The sequence below is a fragment of the Protopterus annectens genome, chromosome 3.part1 (genome assembly GCF_019279795.1).
Source record: "Protopterus annectens isolate FY-2018-M chromosome 3.part1, PAN1.0, whole genome shotgun sequence".
Taxonomy (NCBI): Eukaryota; Metazoa; Chordata; order Ceratodontiformes; family Protopteridae; genus Protopterus; species Protopterus annectens.
This window is the reverse complement of record NC_056732.1, coordinates 1,007,783,659-1,007,807,030: the sequence shown is the minus strand read 5'-3', so window position 1 is coordinate 1,007,807,030 and position 23,372 is coordinate 1,007,783,659. Positions and strand designations below refer to the sequence as shown.

Below are 23,372 nucleotides of genomic sequence, written 5' to 3'. Positions count from 1 at the left end.
GTGCAACTAACTCTGGGCAAAACTGCAATCCAAATTGTAGCTTGCTACAGATCACCCACCATGCCCCAGGATTCCCACTCCTCTTTTCTTGATGTACTGGAAAATATTAGGGTTCAACCAAACACCCTAATAATGGGCGATTTCAACTACCCCACCATTAACTGGGAAAACTACTCATATACCAACTCCTTTGCTCAACGCTTTCTGGAATTCATAAACTCCAATGCCCTGGATCAACTTATCCATACCCCCACCAGTGGCAACAATATCCTAGATCTAGTCATTACCAACATGAGTGACCGGTGTTCCACACCTGAAGTCAATGCCTCACTGGTCCGATTCGACCATAAGCTAATTACCCTAGATAGCCACATCCTGGCCCCACCCCCATTAAGGAAACCATGGTAAAAAATTTCTCCAAAGCCAACTTCATGCTTCTTAAGACAGAAGTGGTGAACTTCATGACACCCATGCAGATGGACAATACAGTTACGACTACTGAATCCTATACAATTGCACTTTATAAGCACTTACATGAGTGCATGGATTGTGCTATCCCAAATATAACACACAGGAAAATAATTTTCTTGGGTGGCAAAAGTCAGGGTACATTTTTGGCTGGGCTTGTATAGGCCCCAGGGCCAATAGCCTAGTACCTACCTATGAACAGTTTCTTAGTCCAGCTACTAGCCTACCATGTTCTACAAGAAGTTCATAGGTTCATAGGTTCATACTAGGCTATCTGCCCAAGGGCATTTATAAGCCTAGCCCAGAGTTTTGTGGCTTTCGCCACCCCTTTAGTTTGAAGAAAACTATGCCCATTATTTTGCTGTGCCTCTGTCAAGCAGTGACACTGAGGTAATCCCTGGGGTATATCTGTGATCTCCCATCCATTGGTCAAGATTTCTCTTGAACAAGGCCAGCGAGGTGCTCTGCCTCTCATGTACCGGGATTTTGTTCCACAGCATATGGAGTCTCTGGGTGATGAATCTGTCCCTCCAGCACGTCCTATTAATAACAGTGTCAAGGTTAAAGTCTCCCGCCCTTGTAGCTCTGAGGGATCTAGATTTTTTGAGGTGAAGCATGTTCATCAAATCTGGGTTTGACATGGCCTTGCATGTCAGGCACAGGTCACCTCTGAGCAAGCGGTAAGCGACTGAATAGAGCTGGAGTTCTTTCAGTCGGGCAGCATAAGACATATTTTTGAGACCCTTTATCCTTTTGGTGAGGAACTTTTGGGGCCTTTCCAGCTGCTGCAGGTGTCGGGTCAGATACATTCCCAATGGGGCATTGTACTCAATCATTGGTCTGATGAGTGATGAGTACAGGGGGACGATGACCTCCCTTGATCTAGATGTGAATCCCTTCATGATCAGGTGGGCAATGTAGAAGGTCTTCCTAATTACTTTAGCAACATGAGTGTCAAACGAAAGGTTACTGTCAACCTGGGTCCCCAGATCCCTGATAACTTCTTCTGTGTTCAGTGGATTGCCACCTATATGGTAGCTAGGGGTAACCTTGTTTTTCCCGAAGGGTATGACTATGCATTTCTTGGCGTTTAACTTTAGGCCATGGCTCTGGCACCAGTTATCCGTTTCTGTGAGACCCTTCTGAACGATATCTGTGTCAGATGTGTTTTCGACTATGGCGCCCAGTTTGCAGTCATCTGCAAACTTTGTCAGCCATAACCCTCCTGTGTTTGTTTGTACTTCAGAAAAGTAGATGCCGAACAAGAGTGGGCCCAGGACTGAGCCCTGTGGGACACCACTTGTGACAGGCTTTGAGTCTGACATGGCGCCAGCAACTCTCACCCTGTGGGTTCTGTCACTTAGCCAGTTTGCAACCCATCTTGTGATGTATGGGTTTACATTTAAGCTGATGAGTTTTTCAATGATACCTGAGTGGGGTATTGTGTCGAAAGCCTTTGCCAGGTCGAGGTAGGCTGTATGGACTGCCTTTCCCTCATCAATGGCCTTGGTGACTGTTTCGAAAAAGTCAACCAAGTTTAAAAGGCATGCTCTGCCTTTGACAAAGCCAAACTGGGTTGGATCCAAAGTCTGCAAGTTCCCTATGTCTTTATTTATGAGTTCCATTATGATCCTCTCCATGGCTTTGCAGATCAGGCTTGTCAAGCTGATGGGACGGTAATTTCCAGGGTCAGTGGAGGCACCGCCTCTGTGAAGTGGGACCACAGTTGCCGTGCGCCACTCCTTGGGTACGTATCCTGTGGTGAGGCTAAGATTAAACAGCTGTCCTAACTGCGGGTTTAATTCCTCATTGAGTTCATGGAGCACACAGCCGGGGACACCATCTGGTCCCATGGATGCTGTGTTTTTCGCCTTGGAGAGAGCAGTTCTCACCTGGGCGTTAGAGATGTTTGGGGGGCTACAATCCTCTGGTATAGATATCTCTCCTTTTGGGGGGGGGGGAGTTTGCACTGAACCTGTCAGCCAGTATGTTGGCAATGTCTGTAGGTTCAGTAATTTTCACATCATTTTGAACTAATTCTGAGCATATCTGGGAGTTTCCTCCCAGGTTTCTAACATAGCTAAAGAAGGCCTTATGATTGTCTTTTGAGTCCTTAGCGATTTTTCTCTCAAAATTTGCCTTGGATGATTTTATGAGAGCTCTTAGTTTTTTACTTATAATGATCAAAGGTGTCTTACCTTTTAAGGATTTTGCTCTATCTTGTAGTAGCTTCCTCCTTTTGTTGTAGAGCTTGTTTATGGCTGGGGTCCACCAGACTGGACGCTTGCCTTTGGTACAAAGAGTCTTTGTTTTGTTTGGGATTGCCTGATCCATGCAGTCCTGTAGGTGCTGGTAGACCACAGTCACAGTCACAGTTTTCTACTGAATTATGCACTACAGTGATACAAGACTCCACTATTTCTGCAGATAGTTGCACTCTGAGTAAAGTTCATCCTCTCTTGTTGTCACACTCTTGGAGGAAAGAACTTCTTCACAGTCTCTTCTGCTGCCTTAAATCTGCTTTCACCTTCTGTTAAACTCTGTCTCTTAGTATGTCATTAGCTTCTACTCCAGTGCAGTAAATTCAAGTATTGTTTTAGAGGAGGCTTGCCAAATGCAATATTTCAAACACTGTTATCCACTTCTCTTTGTCTTTTGGCTTCACAAAACTGAACATTTCCAGTGGTTTCATTTTGAATGTGGCACTTGATGGCACATTGATGTGACTATGGCTGTAGCCAATTCTCCTCTTTTTCCCTCATGATCTATAGCCCTTCTAGCATCTCTGCCAGCCCCATTGGCATAGAGGAATAAAGCTCAGACTATGGTCCAGATGACCTGAGTTCATGCAGCAGCCTGGGTGTTTTTTGGAAATGGCATGGGGAGAATAGAGATGTCTTTCCTCTATATGTGTTGGGGAGGCACTAGGATTATCCAATATTAAAATTCCTCAGAGAAGAAATCTCAATGGAAGGATGGCCAGGGTACAAGGATGGGGATGATGGATTTGCCTCTCCTGTGGGGGGGCGTTGTGCAAATGGGACCATCCAATACCACAATTCTACACAGAAGAGCCACTGAGCAAAGGATGGCCCAGAGGCAGGTGTTCTGTCATCAAGAAACAAACACAGCAACCCTTATCATAGACACATGGGTACACGCACTTGCACAGGAAAGGACATGGTGGCTTACACTAACTTTACATCCATGACTCTCCCAACAGCTAAGGGAAAGGTTAGGACTTGTATCATATCCCATCATTGCCATTACACCAGCAAAGACCAAGCATCCTCATAGGTCCAAGAATGATGGTCCTTCTGGATGGCTCTTATCCTGGGATGGCAAAACTTACCTATAGGGAAATAAAAAGGATCAAGTCCAGTTAGGGATGAGGCTTGTTGGCCAGCAGGTTTGATAGTGAACAGCAAGTAGAAAAAAAAGTCAATGATTCCACACTAAAGCAGATCTGTCTGCACTTTCTTACAGCTTCACAGGCTCATGTTCATTTTTTTTCACCAGTCCAGTTGTAGCAGTTTGTATATCAGGCACCTCTCTTAGTTTTTGAAGTGGGTTTGATACAAAAAATAGAAAAAAAAATCAAAAAAGGCAAGCGCTAGGGAGCAGACAGGAAGCATCAACACCTCAAAAACAGCAACAGCTGACATTGTCTTCATTTCTGATGCCAAGTCATGTACTCTAAATTGTTAATGATTCATCACTGTGACATAAGTATGTGGCATCCAACACAGCTTTTATTTCAAATGCCTGAAGAGAAATGCAACATTCCATTCTGGCAGTAACACTTAACCCCTGCTAGCTACATCCTGTGAAGCCTTAGCTTTGCCTGGCTCACTGTAATGGACTCCCAAGAGTGAGGGTCTAAGTTTTGATTATGTACTTCATACTGCTGTGTGTGCAAGTTTTAATCCATAACTAAGAAAATTGGACTTACTGTATTGGGTTTAACATAAAAGTGAGGTAAGACCTAAGCTAATGTTAACTATGTACCAGATAAAACGTGTGTAAATAAATAAAATAACATTGTAAAACGTGTAAATAAATACAGTAAATACATAACATTCTAAACCATGATTTTTCATGTGTTTGGAAAATTAACCAACACTAAGCAGCAGAAATTCCATCAACTATCACTAAAGTACATGCAAAGAAAAAGGCACTAAATGTGACAGTACCACTTTAAAAAGAAGGAAGAGAAAAGCAGCAGTACCTGTCTACAGCTACAACAACACTCTGTGAGCTGGTCTCTCCAATGGATTCCTGAATACTGGCAATCTGCTTTCGATCCACGGTACCTCCAACTGTTTTTTTTTTTAAAAAAACAAGTAAATGTTTTAGTCACTTTCTAAAGCATTAGTATGATTACTTAAGAAAAAAAACAGTAAAGTTTATTTTAAAAGGCAAATGCACACACTTAATTTGCAAGCCATACCTGTAGGGCACAAATGTACTAAAATGAAAAGTATGTACCGTAATACTGGATCCTTATTCCTAAGTCACCTGGTAAAAACAAGTATAAGAATCAACCACAGATGAACATCTACATTTGAATCTTTTTACATATTAACCTTTTCTTAACACTTCTCACTGAAGTATAATTACACTGGAAAGACAAATTTGCCCACTGAGTATAAAACAAATAGCTGCCATTACCCTTTCCAGTTCTTTCTTATTGAAGATTATAGAAAATTCCAATTCTGGAGGAAGAAGCTGGTAAAACATGCCCAGTGGATTTCACTTACTTTGGGAGGTGGAGAAAGGATCGGTAAACCTGAAGATGAATACATATTCAGAAATATAGTTTCTTTCAGGAGCTATAGCTATACTATGAAGCAAGTTCACATGGAAAATTAAATGTGATGGACACAAGAACTCAATGACAAATTAGGTGGAACCTAGAAGATAAAATTGATGTCACTACTAAAGGAAAAGTCTAATATAGTTATGGTGGCTGTATTTAGAAGTCAGAACATCATTCATCTGACAATAAGACTCACTTTCTCTACGAACAGTCTATATTATGCCACCTTTCTACTACTGTCTCTGACACAGATGTTACAGCAAGGTACATCAGTGGTGATTTTTTTTCTGCCTCAGACAAAAATTTCAAATCTCGTCTGTGAGATGTCAGTTTTTCAGGTCAAATACGACTTGTTATGCTTATGGTAAAAATTACCAACACCTGTGTAAACTGTTAACCTTCCAAAACATAAAACATGCACCACAGCTACTAATTATGTACTTCAATAAAACAAAAGTTGTGAAGAGTTGAGAGGTTTAAGGGAAGGCAGGAATTGAGCAATTTATGTAATGCTGGACTAATGATAGTTATAAAAAAGAAATCATTTTTGTATAAGATCTTACCATAACCACAGATGTCCTTCTCTTCTATATGATGCAGTATTCCTACCATAAGGGAGTCTGCCTCCAGCTGACTCGTACGTTCAGCCAGTATCCAAAAGCCTTAATGTTACTGAGAGGTACATGCTATCCCACAAGAGACGTTGGGTATAAAGCAGACGTCAGCATGCACCTACCTCAGGGACTATATGCCAGCCAGCACCAGCCTGAGATTCTAGCTGAGAAGCATATCAACAGGAAACTAAACAAGCATCAGGGGCAAAGCAGGGTGGGGAAAGCTATACTGCAACATATAGAAGAGAAGGACATCTATGGTTATGGTAAGATTTTACACAACTATTCTATGTCTTTCTGTTCATATGCTGCAGTATTCATAACATGAGGGAGAATGCCAAAGCTGAAGCTTGGGAGAGGCTGGTAGGAGGATTAGCTAATGCTTTTTCAATAAATCCATGCAGGATTGCTCTTGCAAACCCAGCTCTGGACTTAGAGATGGTGTCAAGCAAGTAGTGTTTATTGAAAGTATGGACAGAAGACATGTAGCTGTCTCCAGTATGGAACCAATGTCCAAACCTTTAAAGAATGCCCCCAAGGAAGAAACTGTTCTAGTAGAATGGGCCTTCACAGGAGAAGCAAGGGTCTTACAATTTGACAACTAACAAAAGCAAGTGGCTTTTGAAATCCAGTTGGAAACAGATTGCTTGAAAACAGACTTACCCAGAACTCTTGGGTGGTAAGAGACAAACAGGCAGTCAGATTTGCAAATCTGCTTGGTTTTGTCAAGGCAGTATCTGAGCTACCTGTGCACATTCAAGGTGTGCAATATTCTCTCACTGTGACACCGAGGTGAGGGGAAAAAGGTAGGGAAGTTAATGAACTGACATAGGGATAACTCATTAACCACTGTGGGCATGAAGGAGGGGTTACCACGGCGGGAAACCTGTCTCTATGAAAGACAGTGAAGGGAGGATTGGACATCAGGGCTTGTAACTCTAAGACCCTTCTAGCAGAGGTAATGGCCACTAACAAAACAGTCTTCCGGGTACAATGCTGTAGGGAAGAGAAGCTTGCTTGTTCAAAAGGTCCCAGTGTAAGCTTCTCCAGCGCAAAACTGAGATCCCAAGGAGGAGGTATTGGCTTCCTTGGTGGTCTGATATGAAGGACACCTTTAAGGAACAGTTCTACCTCTAACCTAGAGGCCAAAGGTGAAGTCATAGGCAGACAAGCAGATATGGCTGAAAGGTGAGCCTATACCAAAGAACAGGACAACCCATCCCTCAATAATTCACACAGATAGGACAAGACCACCGGGACATCAACTAACAATGGTTGTAGGTCCATTTTATGACATCAGATGGAAAACCTTTTCCATTTGGAAATGTAGGACTTCCTAGTTGTAGGTTTTGCTGACCTCCTGCAGAACTTTTAGCGTGTCCTCAGAAAAAAGGTGTCTGTAAGGGATTAAAACCTCACTCATTCGCTTATTACTAGTATTCACAATACTAGAACTGATATTACCAGAAAGAAAGAAATCTGAGTATCAACAAAGTAAAGCAGTATCCTATTTACCCTAATCCCCCCTTCTCATCTAGTAAACAGGACAATTCAACTAAGTTCTTTTTTGTTATGAGAGGTAAGCATTAAGCATTATCTTTTCTTCAATAAGTACAGTTATCAGAGCAGGCTGTGTGGCTATAAATGACAGAAGCAGACTGATATATATAGTAAAGTTTTAATAACAGCAATCAAGAAGAAAAAGTGGGTCACACAGTGACAGCAGTGGAATGTCTGGCAATGTTTACTATCAAATGTTCGAGTGGCACAACGTAATACTTTCAAAATATCGCCTTCGCAAAACCACTTCCTGCATACTAATTAGGTTGGAATGTCAAAGTGCATGTAGCGAAAGGATCGCATTCGCACTTTTGACATTGTGTTTGCACTTCATTACTGCAAATTTTGTGATGTAACATTTTTGCAAGGGAGCAAGCCCCCATGCACCCGCCATGTGGGGGACTGCACCCCCACACCCCCTGCAAATTATATATTCCCACTCTGAGATCACACTACAGTGGGGAAAAGGGTAATTTCCTGATCTCCACTGTAGTGCGATCTCTAGTCGAAACGTCGACTACATATGTGTGAATGCACAGTGGCATTTGCTGTACTGTCCACTCACAGTGCAGGTCGGCAACAAGGGAAGCAGCCCAATGACTTTCAACATTCCCATGTTCGCCGAACCTGCACTCTACATTATGATAGTAAACCGTCTGGCACTCTGCCTATCCTTCATTGCTATGAATCAAATTACTAAATAACTATCAATTACATTACTGTAATCAATGCCATTGGGACAGCATCAGGCTAAAACACATTACAGGGGTCATTATTTCTTTCACTTTCTTTATGGTCAAGGGGGTAATCACCAAAGCAACAACAGTATGTTTAAATATGAAGAAAGTATAATTGTGTAAGTTGCACTTGCCCATAACAGTAGCTGTATGAATCCTGTACTGCTGTGGTAGCCTTTTAGGCTATATGGGTTGCGTCTTGCCCAAGAAACAACAGCCAGCTTCCAAAAGCTTTTGCTCCCTATCATACTTCTACTCCGACTGCTGATTGGATAGCCCTGAAGAGGGAAAATCAGAAGTCACAGTAGAAAATCTTCAGGACTTTTTTGCTTAAAAGTTAAGTAGCATATTCATTCTAAACTAAACAAACTGGAAATAACCATCAAACTATTTCCCAACCGTAACTCTTATCTACTGTTAGGAGGGAAGGTGGGTGGGTGGGGCTACTGCAGCAGTGAGGAATTTGAACATCTACTGTTACTGGTAAACTGCATCTTACACAGCTGCACTATGTTCATCATTCCTACTGTTGCAAGCAATTTCATCTACATAGGTCAACTGCCAAAGCCTACCCAATCTGGGAGGAGTGTACAGATCCAGGAGCCCCTGGAGAACAGTCCTAGCAAAAATGGTCCCGGATCTAGGCAAAAGAATCCAGAATGCAATTTATTTTATGGGTATATAGAAAGGACCATGTAGCTGTCTCTAGAAAGTTCCTACAGTCCATCCCTTTCCAATACACCATCAAACAAGGCAAGACCCTCTGAGATTCCTTCTTAACACTGCTTGGAAGTGGTTTATCATGGTGAGTATAACAAAAGGCAAAAGCCACGGCCATCCAACTGGAAATAATCCTTTTGGCATGGGTTGTACTCTTAGCCCCCACATAAGAAATAAATAGCCAATTGGTTTTTCTAAAGGATTTGGTACTGTCAAGCTAGTACATGAGCTGCCTACGCATGTCTATAGCATAAGTAGCCCTTTCTCCATGGTTCTGAGGGTTAGGACAGAACACCGGGAGACTGATGGCCTGACTCACAGAACTCTGAAACAACCTTGGGCATAAGGGAAGGATTTGTTTTTACTGACACCCTATCCCAAATGCAGATCAGATAGGGCTAGCCCACCATGACAGCTTGCAACTCAAACTGGGTATTGGGTAGACACTACTTCAAGCAGATAATTTAAGATGATTTACTCCTCCATCTTGTGTGAGTAGATCCAGATAGTGAGGAAGCCTGTGGTAGTTGCCCTTGGTCAGTTTCATAAAAAAGGTGAACCAATATTGCCTTGGGCAAAAGGGAATCACAGCAAATATGTTTGGAGAGTCCTCCTGAATCCTCAGAATTACCCTGGATATCAGTGGAAATACATAAAGAAACCTTCTCTGCAAGGGAATGAAAAAAGGTATAAAGTTGCCTGTTCTGAAACGAGGCCAACAGATGTAATTGAACTGTTCTCCAGAACTGGAGCAATACCCAGAAGACCTCCTAGTTCAAACTGCACTCATGAGGGTCTGTCCTGGTCCTGCTCAATTTGTTGGCCACCATGTTTTGCTCCGACACAATGAAATATGCTTGCTGGGTTAAAGAATGCTGAAGAGTTAACTCCCAAGCAATCATAGCCAGCTTGTATGGAGAATACGACCTTGTGCCTCCTTGCTTCTTCATGTACATCACTCTGGTGTTGTCTGTAATCATCAGGAGAGCTCCAATGCACCATAGATGATGGAGAGATTAAAGACAGCCCATATCTCTTTCAAAATAATGTGCTTTCGTCTGCCTGAAGAATCCCACAGGCACTGTAGATTTATCCTCACAGTCACTGCCCCCCAAAGAACTTTGGATGTATCTGCAGACACAGATTAACTGGAGGCTTAAACTCATTCACTCCAATGGAGCTCAGGATGTTTGCTCTGTCACTTCCAATGGGTAGAGCCTAAGCCTTTTGACAGAATCAAATCATGTCCTCACATTTCATACACATATTCGTATCTCTGGAACCATAGGGATTATGAAAGAAGTATAAATGGCCAACTCTTCAGCACTCTTTTTATAGTGGTAGTATTCTTTAGGTTCTAGAGCTTAAACAGAATTTTATACGTCACAGTAAATATAGTAACTATTAAAAGCTTAATATTTTGTAAACAACTTACACTATCTCAGAAATCACTCAAGTTACACACATACTGTTAGCGGCATTTTATTAATCTAGGTGAGAGCTTTCATATGAGGCTAATGAGTTCTGTCTGGGTTACTTGGTTGTCGAGATATTTAGAAACATGTACCTGCACTAGACAGAGGTCAAATATTAATGCAGCTGAGTTTGGTATTGTGTAAGCTTTAACATGACACCTTTTAAAACCTTGCACAAAGCATGGTTTTAGAACTACTGATGCAAATATGAACAAGCAATATTTGACGCCTAGAGGTGTCAGTAGGAGTTAACTGCAGATGCACCTGGAGGTATCAGATGCAATAAGTTAAGAAGAAAATGGGAGAACACATAATTGTTTGTATAACTAGTGTTCGCCAGTGCAGTTCCATTAATACAAAGCCCAAGATAGGTATCTAAAGGATGCAAGTGTTGGGTCCATGTGTTTTTTTAGATACAACAGAATCCTTCTCATATACAACCTAGCGAGAGGAATCATGAAAAAGTAGATGCGCATAAACTCCAGAATCCTGAGAAACTCTATGGCTGAAGTTTGAGACTGAAATGAGAAGCTTAGGAAGATTTCCAGATAAAACTCCAAACTTTCCTGCATCAAAAAACAATCCAGTGTGAAGAGGTCAAGGAGGATTACTGAATATTGATATGGAATCCCACACTGGTCAGAAGAGCTGAAACCCATGTTACACAACATTGACAACTGGGAGACAACTCTGCAAAGATAAGCAAGTCATCCAAACAAGAAAGAAAAAACAACTCTCCATCAGCCTACTATAAGCTATGAACAAACCAAAAAACACTTGAAATACATGCGGGAAATAAATCTAAAATTTTAAAGACACTGTCCAATGCTTTCAAGTACAAAACTTAGCACAGACTTCAACAGAACTGTGAAAAATAGATTTCACACACTTTTATACCAGGACTTCAAGTCACATGACTTAATCACATTACCCAAGACAAACATTCAAATGAGTACTTAACAGTTCCACTTATAAAACCATTTATCATAGGAATATGATCATAGGAAGTTACTAGGCTACTGGCCCTAGACAAGAGTTTAGCCCATGTTTAGGCAAGACAACACCCAAAGCCCCTGTCCAGCAGGGACACAAGTGGAATCCCAAAACTGTATTTCCTGTTTCCCATCCAGTTTCCCAGGGTGTGGTTAAAAAGGGATAATGAGGTACTCTGCTTGACGTGGAGAAGGAGTCTATTCCACAGATGGGGGAGTCTCTGGGACACAAATCGGATATGCAGCAGTCCCATCAAGGCGGGGTCTGAGATTGTTTTGTATGCCAGACAGAGGTCACCTCTTAGGAGTCTGTATGAAACTGAGTACAGGGCCAGGGCTTTTAGCCTATCTGTGTAGGATAAATGTTCAAGGCCCTGGATTCTCCTGGTGAGGAACCTGTGTGGTCTCTCCAGCTGCTGCATGGGTTTTGCGAGGTACATGCCGAAGGGGGCACTGTACTCAATAACTGGCCTTATACGGAAAGAATACATGGATGTTATGACCTCCTTGCCCTTAGATGAGATACCCTTACTTATGAGGTGGGCCATGTAGAAAGCTTTCCATACAACGGAAGCAACATTGTGGAAAAAATTGGGGTTGCTATCAACCTGGGTGCTCAAATCCCTCACGACTGACTGCGTGCTTAGGACATTGTTACTAGTGTGATATTATGTGGGAACATCACCTTCCCCAAGGGGATGATGATGCAATTTTTTGGCATTGAGCTTGATGCTATGTTTCTGGCACCAGTCATTTGTTTGGGTGAGACCCTCTTGGAGATGGGGAATTGATGACCATGCCCAGCTTGCAGTCATCTGCAAACTTGGACCTGCACCTCAGAAATGTATATCTCAAATAACAGAGGCCCTACAACTGATCCCTGGGGGACACCTCTCATTATGGTTCTACTGCTTGAGGAGGCTTCCCCTATTTTGATTTGGTGGGTTCTGTTAGTGAGCCAGTTTGCTACCCATCTGGTAACATACAGATCAATGTCTAGTTGAGAGAGTTTATCTGTTATGCCCGAGTGGGGAAGAGTATCAAAGGTTTTTTGTCAGGTCAAGGTAGCTGGTGTGCACCGTCCTCCCCTCATCCATGGCTTTGGTGACTGTCTCAAAGAAGTCAACCATATTTAACAGACATGACCTACCCTTGACAAAGCCAAACTGTGTGGGGTCGAGTGTTTGGAGGTTGTCAATGTCCCTGTTAATGAAGTCCATGATAATCCATTCCATGGCCTTGCAGGTTAGGCTAGGTAGGCTGACGGGTATATAATTTCCCAGATGGGTGGACCTTTGTGTAAAGGGATGACAGTGGCTGTCCTCCCACTTCACTGGGACAAAGCCTTTGGTTGAATAGGGTGCCTAATGGTGCTGTAGGTTCATGTCTGAGTTCATGTAGGATGCAGCCTGGGATGTAATCGGGTCCCATGGAGGCTGCATTTTTTTGCCTTTGACAGGGCAGTGATGACCTCTTCCCTAGAGATAAGGGGAGGGGGGCAGGTACTGGGGATGTCCTGATTTACTGATACTGGGACAGAGGGGTGAAGTTTTTGCTGAATCAGTCAGCCAGAGGTTGGCTATATTTACATTATTTGTCTATGTGGTGTCCTTTATCACAAGTTCTGAACAGATCTAGTTGTTTCCTTTGAGACTGCGGACATATTTGAAGAAGGCCTTATGATCGTCTATACAGGATTTCACTAGCTCTCTTATTTGCTTGTTCAGACTAAACAGAGATTGCTTCCAATTGGGCACTGCTCCTTCTTGGTCTTGGACAGCATTTTTTTCCTTTTGTTATACTGTTTATTTATTGCAGATATCCACCAGACAGGTTTACTCTTCCTTGCGGAGGATGATTTTGTCCTGTTGGGTATTCATGATTCCATGTATCTGTATAAATGCTCATATAGTACTTTGGTGTAGATTTCGGCATTGGTGCCAGTTCCTACAGAGGAGTAGGGGATATACCATCCCTCAGGAGGTTGTAATCAGCTATGGAGAAGTTTTTTTGTTTGACCCTAGCTAGAGATGGGGACAGGGAAGATGGTGACATCGAAAGTGACCACTTTATGGTCAGATCTTACCAGGAAGGATGATACTGTAGGGGTGCTGCAGTGGCAACTCATGTTGGTTAATATCAACTCCAAGATATTATCACCTCCTGTGGGGTATCGACTAGCTGTTCCAAGGCATTTGCATTGATACAATTGAGGAATCTCTGGGCATTTGTGTTCTGGCATGAGTAGTTTTTCCAATCTATGGTTAGGTAGTTAAAGTCGGGTCTATATCATATGAGCGAATCACACAAATTGTGAACGCTCATAATATCGAACGTACTGGACCTCAACGTGCTTTTTCTGAGATCGTGGTACAGTGAAGAATGGGATCGTTGCCCTTTCCTCACTTTAGTGCGATCTCGGAGGTGGAATATATATTTAGCGGGGGGTGTGGGGGGCACAGCCCCCCCACAATAGGAAGTTCGAGGTCCAGTACATTTGATATTATGAGCATTCGCAATTTGTGTGATTTGCTCATACGATATAGACCCGTTAAAGTCACCCAGGATCAGGGTAAAGGGTTGAATCTTGATAGATTTGAAGTGTTTCAGACAGGTGGAGTGGGCATCCTGAGTCTTGTCAACAGTTAACCGCACCTGGAGTGTCTGTCCTGAGCTTCATACTGTTTGATCAGCCTGGAGGTGTGTGTGTGTCTTGATATATATTAAAACTCCACTCCTTTGGATTTGCTGCCCACAGTTTGGGGTCTGAATGTATGATAGGGTCAGAAACCAGGTAAGGCTGGGGTGCTCTCCGCAGCTTTGAACTAGGTTTCTGTGACTGCACAAATATCAGCATCTTCCGGGGTTAAGAATGCTTGCAATTAGTGCAGTTTCATGTTTAGACTCCTAGTGTTTAGCAGCATGACCTTCAATTTGCGGTATGTTGAAATTTTGATGTTCGTACTAGTGACCTCGTGACTTTTTCTAAAAAAGGCACTATGTGGGGGGGGGGGGGCAACGGCCTTTGCCAGAAGCCCGAAGTCCAAGTGAGACAGATGCAGGCCATCTCTAGCAAAAGCATCATGGTCTGTCGATCATACCTTCCCAGGCTGTAAGGTCTGGATCCCCCTGGAATGACACCAGAAACTAAGCCAATTGTTAAAATCAATCATTTTCTGTTTGTATTGAGGCATCATTCTGGGTGACGATAGAATGCTGCTTAAGGCTAGGGACATACCTGCCTGGGATACATATTCAGTGAGCTAAATCATGTCTCTCTTCATATAGTCCAGGAAGGTATGTCTCAAGTCATTCACGCCAACATGGACTATGACAGAGTCATAACAGTTCCTGCTGTTGAGAGACTTGAGTGCATGTGTGAGATGGCAGATTCTGTCACCTGACAACCATCTAACTGTGACTTTCTCCTTATCCAGCCTGGTGAGAGACACATCTGTGTGTCTCACAATGGAGTCTGCTGATCCTGAGAGGCTGATAAGATCCTGTCTGCTCTCTTTAGAAGTGGCTCAATGGAGTCTAGTATTTTCCATGCCCACTGAGCAATCATTTAAATGAGATCACCAGTGCATGCACACACCCAAGAGCTAGACGGTCAGGCATGAAAACAGATTCCTCTGAGGAAGGATGGAGGGAAGTCCAGCCGCCCCTCTGTTTTAGGATTTCTAGGATGTCTTCAAAGGAGACATCTTCCAGGGGTGACTTTGGGAAATCTTCCCCTTCATCGAAATCAGTATCCTCAGTGGAAAACTCTTCAGGGGAGTCTAGGTGCTTCCTCTTGCACTTTCTTTTCATGGGTACCTCCTCAGTGGGATGGGCCGTGGAGGTATCTGGGTTTAATCAGTGATTAAATCCTGAGTTGGGAGGGTGGCCTAATGGTTAAGGTGTTTGCCTTAGAAACACATGGTGCAGGGTTTGAGTCTCACAAGGGGATAATTGGCTAGGCTTAAAATGGCTCGCAAGGGCAGTTAGATTAGTACTAATCTATGAACCTATGAACCTATGAGTCTTCTGTGCCTGCTGCCCCAGGCTAGAGACTGAATGGAGCTCCAGTTGAGGGGAAGGATAAAATCTCTGGTCCAACAAGGGAGGCATAGACTGACTGCCTGCAATGGACAAGGCCCTCTCCATGACCCAGAAGGCAGGTCTCCCCAGTAGAGGGATGGGAGCCCAGAAATGAAACAGCTTCCTTTGGAACTGTGATCCCACCCCGCACCATGGAAGCCATGTCCGAAGCTGAAGCCAGCATCGAGCTAACATGTGCCAATGCACCAAGGGGCATGTATGGCTCCAAAAAAGCTGGAGTGGAACCATACCCCCTAGACCCGGCAACAAAGCTTTGACTCCAAGAGGTTTCTGGGTCTGACAACCCCAAAGAATGCAAGGCAGTTATCAGTGCCAGAGAAGAAGCTCTGACCAGCACAGAAACAGTGGTGACAGGAAGGGTTGATACCGGGAACTCTGAAGACTCAGCTGGAGTCGGAGGAGGAACAAAATCTGGTGTGGGAAATGATAAGGTTCCAGAGCTACGAATGCTAGGAACCAAAGAAGGTAATCCCCTTGCCATAAGGAGCTGGTCCACCAATCTCATGATATCATATTCAGTTAAGCTCTTGGTGGATCAGACCAAGGAAAATGAAGGAGACCTGGGAGTTAGTCTATCTAGAAAGAGACTGAGAGGATGGTCAGAAAAGGGGTCTATGGATGCTGAATACCTCGTTCTGGGCCTATTGAAGAAAAACTCCTTCGATTCTGAGGCAGAGGGAACCAAGGGTTTAGAAGGCACTGAAGTGGGGGAGACCAAAACAGTAGTCGGTGCCAATGTAGTCAGTGCAGAGACAGGCACTGATGCCACCAAAGCTACAATCTGTTTTCCCATCAGACCCGAGACTGCTACTAGAATCGTGGACATTTTTGACATTTCAGAAGGTGGGTCCGATAAGACTGACAGAACTAAATGTCTCCTCTTAGATTTTTCAAGTTTACTGGAGGAGGAAGGAGAACTGACATCTGTCTTACGATTCTGATACAGATAAGGCCTTGCCAAAGTCAGATTTTAGCAGCCGTTTCAAAATAAGCTTATTTTTACAGTCTACTAGAGCCCGATGACTAAAACTGTGGCAAATCGCACAGTCTTACTGGAGATGCATAGCACCCAAACAGTAGACACAAAGAAAGTATCCTTATGAATTTGGGATTTTTCTGTCACACTTCTGGCATCTTTTGAAACCATAAATACCTTTAGATTTGTTCCTATCACAACCTTACACACACACACACACACACACACACACACACACACACACACACACACACACACACACACAGTTGAGGAATTAGGAGTTTGTGAATAAAGATTTTTTTTTTAATTTATATATCTGTGTGTGTGTGTGTGCATATATATATATATATATATATATATATATATATATATATATATATATATACACACACACACACATATATACACATATATACATATATAGATATACATATCTAGATATAGATATACATATCTAGATATAGATATACATATCTAGATATAGATATACATATCTAGATATAGATATACATATCTATATATATATATATATATATATATATATATATATATATATATATAGATATACATATCTGGAAAAAAAAGGTAGAAAGATTTACCAACAATGGTACTTAAGAAATACTGGCCAAGGTAAAGGGGAAGAGGTACCAGCAATGGTATATTAGGTTTAACGATTTGGTAGAAAGGGGGAAAGGATAAAACTCTTAACAGACACTAAAGAGGAGCTGGGTAGTGGAATAAGAAAGTCTCGGACAGAAAAAGGTCATTACAAACTTACAGTTTTTTTGAACAAAAGCTGTCACTCAAGAGATTGACGAGAGAAAACGTCTGGCACTAGAAAGTGGCAAATGAGATCTGAGGTATTCTTGAAAGGAGCATTATACGTAGAGCTTAACTTGAGAGTTTTTGGAGGGCACGAGCTGAGAAAAACAGCCAGGTTAGTTCCAAGGTTCGGAACTGAACCCACTGTCAAGGATTAAGTGAAGATTGACAACATTAGATTAAACATTAAGTGCTATAATCTAAAGGGGAAGAGGAGAGTAGTAAACAGGTAAATAAAGACGAGGAAGGAGGTATTACTGGAAATACAGCACCCAAAAGAAAAAAAGAAGAAAGACATGGCAGAAAGAGCACAACACAAGAGGATAGGTACTTTATCTACACTGGCTAGCAATGTTAATAGCATAGCTGGGAATTTAAGAAAACTAGTAACAATGAACTGGAATAAAGTTGTTGCATTTTTGCATAATAGCTTTATTAGATATTAAAGATATACGAAATAAAGAGCAATTTGTGTTTTATTTGGGGGGGGTGGAAGTTATTTGTTCCTTAGGAAGAGATTTGTGTACTGCTGTCATTATTTTGTATATGAAAGTAAAATGTGAATTTCAAGGATGCTATGCTCATTAGACATGAAAGGGGATTAGTAGTGGATGTGTATGTGAATTTGCAAATGTTTAGGGTTATAGTATTGATTGCTAGTGTGAGGTATGAAAATATATGTTTATGTTTACAGGAAGTTAATTTCTTTTTTTTTTTTTTGTGAATCTGTCTTTTCTGGAAATGTAGTGCCAGTGATAATCTTAATTAGGAATCTCTGAGGTCCTTCTAGTTGTTTGATATGTTGAAGTAAGGTATATCCCAAAGGGAGAATTGTATTCAATAACTAATCCAAGGTATTCTACTGAATAACCATCCTGAAACATTTCTTTATCAGATTCACATGCTCAGTTCCTTCCAAACGTATCTCCTGTACCATGGCTATTTTCAGTCTAAATTTTTTAATATAGTTCACTACTCTTTTTTTTTTGTATACATCAGTGAGACTATTAACATTTAAATATAAAATTGAAAGTGCTATTATGTTAAAAAGTTATTATTCCCACCTTTTATGTGTAACAACTTTTTTAAGTATCTAGTTCCAGCTTTTGTGTTACACGCATACACTAATGTTTGACAGGTTAATCTTTTATATAGTTGTTTCTTGTCACATGCATTTGGACTTATGTCACATCTTACAAAAAAAACTTTCTGCTTTATTGAAATCCCTCAAAAAATACACATCAATACAGCCCCAACACCTATTAACATAGTACTAATACACAAAGCTATATACATCTCAGAAGGTTTTGTGTTATCTTTATTTCTCTCCCAGATTGGGTAAACAATTGAATGCTTTCAGAAAACTTAATCTCCTAGCCATTGAAAGAAAGCCATTAAAACAAAGAAGTATTCTGTTTTATTACTCTTTATCAGATTGTCTCAATGTAGACATGAGAACCAGATAAAGGGTTGTTTTTATAAGCATTTATTTGCCACAGGAACGTTTTATTATATTCAATGTTCTTTATGTATTTGCTTTCTTTTACAACTTGTTACTAGATCAGACCAAGGGCATTAATCCAGTCATTCCCCTGTGCAGGAATGAGAAAAAGCACATAGTTTTTTTCTTGTAGCATGCTCTTTTGACCAGACTTTTCTTTTTTTTTATGTTGCATTGCCTACATTTCTTAAAACTGAACAAGGACAAAGAGAAAAGAAGAAAAAAAAAACAGGGGCACCTGTTTACTTTAGTATCTCCATTACACTTGGAACTAACTGAGAAAACTTTATTTTACAACATACAGCTAAATATCATGCACTATAAAAATACTACTATTAAGAACAAAATTTTGTTTTACTTACAGGTAACTCTCTCCCTCCTATTCACCTCTCCTAAATGTTCTTCCAAATATTAGAGACATGAAGTAGGTAATATGCTTTAGAGGCCCCTACAAGTTTAACAAAGCCTAAAAAGTCCAATATTTCCAGGTTTTCTTGTTCTGTTTCAAAAATATAATTAATCCTTTGTAATATTCCAAGTTGCCAGTTTTATTCCTGTTTATTTCCATCTCCCAAAGCCAGGCTCCTCTTCATTTACAATGTACTCTTGGTTCTTCTGGTCAACCCTTGTGCTTTATTTTTGTCTCTAAACATTTTCTGTTGAAACATCGGAAAAGGTTTCACTGTCACAGTCTCTCTGTGGTCTTTATTACCAGAGGAACAAGAAGCAGAATGTCCTCCTGTTTCACAGCTCACTTTTTGTTGGGCAAACTATTGTATTTCCTCCTTAGCATGTTCTGCATCAAAAATCATTTTGTCCCTCCAAGAAATAACATTTTGAAGATAGCTGGTACAGCAGTTTGAATCTCATGCCTGCTTCTCAACATTCCATGATTAGCGGTATAAATTTACTCCCATTCTGCCTGGTGTACATTGAGTAATCATTTTCCACAAACAGTCTATTATCTCCGACTTTAAGTACTTTGTCCTTCTGCCACAGTTTTGTAAGAATCAACTCCTTCTGCCGAGAGGATTGCATCTTTTCTATTAAAGGTCTAGGTTGCATTCTCATGGCCAGGTTTGGAGCATACACATGATGTGTCCTTTCAATTAGCAAGTCCAGTTGCTTATTTGTGCTTTCATAAAATGAATACAGTCTGTTCCTTCCAGCTTCTCTAGTACAGCAGAAAATCTCAGGTTTTCCTCATGTGGTCTGTCCTCTAATTCTATTATTTTTGAAGCATCTCTTCTTCAGCAGTCTTATATTGAGTCAGCCTTTTTTTTTTCATTTTGACCTCTGATTTTTGCACTTTTATCACCTCATTTGAATACCTGTTTAAAGCTTCTTCCATTTTTTTCCAGCCTTTTGTTACTTGAGTTGATGTACCTCATCAGTGTTTCATTTATTTTAATCAGCTCTGAGTACATCTGACTTATGTTTTCCTCTAGGTTACTTGAAATCATCTCTTAAACCAAAGCAGGATCTTGCACTGCTTTCTGATGAAAAGCTGCAAAATTCTTCTCAGTCAAAGTTTTTTCCTTATCTTTTGTGATTGATTTTCTTTCAGGTTCTTTGAATTTCTTTTTTGCTGGCATCCAGACAGTGCACTTACTAGCCAGTTACTGAAATTTACCCAAAAATATGAGTTTACTGTCTCTGTCTTCTGAGATTCTCTTTTCTCAATGTTACTTAATGTGCAGCTATCTTCAAAGTCTGTTGGTGTTTGTTTAGTACTCTTTATTAAATATACAAGTATACTGTAAAGTCTCACAGTGGAAGTATTTTTAGTCCTGGAGAGCACCTTCAGTACACATTCTTTAGTGATAATTGGAGGGGTCTGAGAGATTCAGGGAAAAGTGGGCTTTGGAAAGCATTATCTACTAGCATTGACTGTTAAATGACAGTAGATGGTGCCATTACTTATAAGATTATAGCACTTTTGGGTGTTATTTCTTAGCTGCCTAATGTAGTTTAAGAATAATATGTAGTTGTCCTTAGCTTCATACGTTAACTTAAGTTCATGGGCTACTTTATGAAACATGATTGTATTTTTCAAGTTTTTAGTCAATTTCCCGATGATATGCTTGATATGAGGGTCTTCTTGGTGGACTGTATACTTTAAGGATGTTTTTTCTTTTATTGCACAGTTTATGTTTGTGATTTGTTTTTACATTTCCCATTATATTTAGCTCTGGTTGGAACTGACAGTTCTGTACATTTATCTAAGTGGGCATACAATTCCTTTGTGAAATTTCTGCCATAATATCATCTGGTGTGACGCTGCTATAAGTGAATTTTGAAATTTCATCACAGAATTTGCTGAGATTAGTACAATTTAAATCCTTTAATTCTGGGATACTGCTTTCAGTGAGTTTAGAGATTTGGAAGGTGAAAGCAACTAGTTTATGATCAGATTTAACGAAAGAGATACCAGAGGAATAGTACACAAAAAAAATGTTTAGTGTGATTTGAAGTTTAGTGAGTTGTGTTTGAGGGTCTCTGTGGATTTGTCTAGAAGTTACATGGTACTTAACAAATACTGAGACACTATCAAGTTTGATGGCATGGAAGGCCCAAACCCAGGTGTTGCGGGGGAGGGGAGTGCTTTCTTAACAACACTGGGTTTTGCAGATCATTGTGCCATATGGGAAATCTTCAACAAGGATGATACAAAGACAGAAATAGTAAAAGGAATAAAAAGACTTTTGGCAGAATGCTCTAGAAATGAGGAATGGTAAGCAAGGGTGATGAAGTTATGTGAGGAAAATTCAACCATGAAAGAAATATATTACAATATCGCTGAATGGCGAGTGACATTTAAATATTAGAAGGAGTATGTTTTGAAAGAAATGAGAGAATAAGGAAGAGAAAAGAAAATTCTTAGATTTAAGGTGAAGGAGTATGAACGTCTTTCAGAATGAAAATGTAACATTGGTTGGGAAAGAAAGTTATTTTTTTTAAAAAGAATAAAACATGAAAGAAAGATTTAAAATGCAGAGATATTTCTTGAAAGAGGAAAAAAGAGGAGGAAATGTCTTTTTTACAAAAGAATTTAGAGGGGCAGAAAATTTGTCTTGAGAGTTTAATTGATAAGAATTGGGAAGAAAGCAATTACCCAGGTGGTTTACTGATAGCTACAGCAAATATGTAAACAGGGGAATTAAGAAAGAGAGAGAAATTGGATGTTTGATGAACTGAAAGAGACTAAATATTTCACTGGGTGCTCTGACTTCCTCCTACTTCCCAAAACCATGGAGTAGGTGGACTGGGTATTCCAAATGGGTACTGTGTACATGAATGTGTATGGTATGGAAGAACAGCAGCAGCAAGTCTAGATGAGTATTACTGCTGATTGTGAGACTACAACCACAGTAGCAAAAATGGGGATGCAAGGAGTCTATTGCAAGAGAAATTATAGTGGCAGAAAGGAGTTAAGTATTAAAAATCGTCAGTGTGTCAGGAAAAATGGGATAGGGTATTTTTTCTTTTTGTAAAAATGTGACTGATGTAAAAAAAAAAAAGGTTTTAGTGGAATGATTTACTATCGCCTTAAACAAGGAATTCAGGAAGAAAGAGTTGTACATACAGTGATAAAAATTGTATAGAAATAGGAGATAAGGGAGCTAGGAATTAGAACCCCATAAAATTGTGAAATACAGATACGATTTTTCTGAAAATAATACAGGTTAGGATGAGAGAAAGAATGGGAGAATGCATTGGAAAAGGGATATAAGAAATATCAGAGTCAGGTTTTAGATTACTAATTTTTGTGAAGGAAATGGTGGGGGGTAGAAAAGGAAAGAAAAAAAAAGGATTGCTATTGGCTTATAACATTGCTAAGGTGTTTGACATTTTATCTCATTAAAAGGTATGGGAGATTTTGAAAGGGTATGGTTGTGGAAAAAAATTTAGAAGGCTAAGAACAGTATATGAAAAGTTACAAGTTTTGGTATTGCTGAATGGATGGAGATTAAGGACTTATAGTATGAACAAGAATGTCAAGCAGGGGTGTCCATTGAGTGGTATTGTTTTTCTGTTTTGCAATGAATGCAGTGATGGGTGCAGCTGAAAAAATGGTTGGGGAGGAATGTTTTTGGAAATTGTGAGTGATATGCAGATTCCTAGGCATCTGATTTAAGTTGACGATTTGATTCTAGTGGCTAAAATAAGCAGCTGAGGGTGGAGTTATTTAAATAAGTCAAATAGTCATTACGAAAGGTAGGTTTGAAAATTAATAAATAGAAAAGAAAGGAATATGATGGTATGGAGCACTTACTATAATTGAATAAAAGTAAATACTGGAAATAAAGAAATTGCTGAAAAACAGTGGGATGACACAGCTTAACAAAAGCACAGAAGCAGTTGATTGTGCCAAAACCCTTAAGCTGCACTTGAGAAATGGATCACTGATGGGAATGGCTAGCTATATAGTACAGATACATTAGTCACCCAGTGGCATGAATACTGGCTGTAGGTGATGGTCACTGTGGATGTGACGCCCACGTACAAAAGTGGAAAAGGGGATTGATGCCAATGTCAATATATTAATAAAGAAGTGAGAAGAGATTTTTTTCACATTTGGGG

The 23,372-nt window shown here is 40.5% G+C and overlaps 1 protein-coding gene across 2 annotated transcripts in view; it reads right to left on the bottom strand.

Moving 5' to 3' along the window:
• The window catches only part of ARFGEF1 (ADP ribosylation factor guanine nucleotide exchange factor 1), a 4,299,619-nt gene that overhangs the window by 1,681,288 nt on the left and 2,594,959 nt on the right, over window positions 1–23,372 (bottom strand). For both annotated transcript variants that reach the window (XM_044067163.1, XR_006364243.1), the window contains exon 23: window positions 4,697–4,787. In XM_044067163.1, coding sequence (XP_043923098.1) covers window positions 4,697–4,787 — 91 coding nt within the window. The remainder of the gene's footprint in view (window positions 1–4,696; window positions 4,788–23,372) is intronic.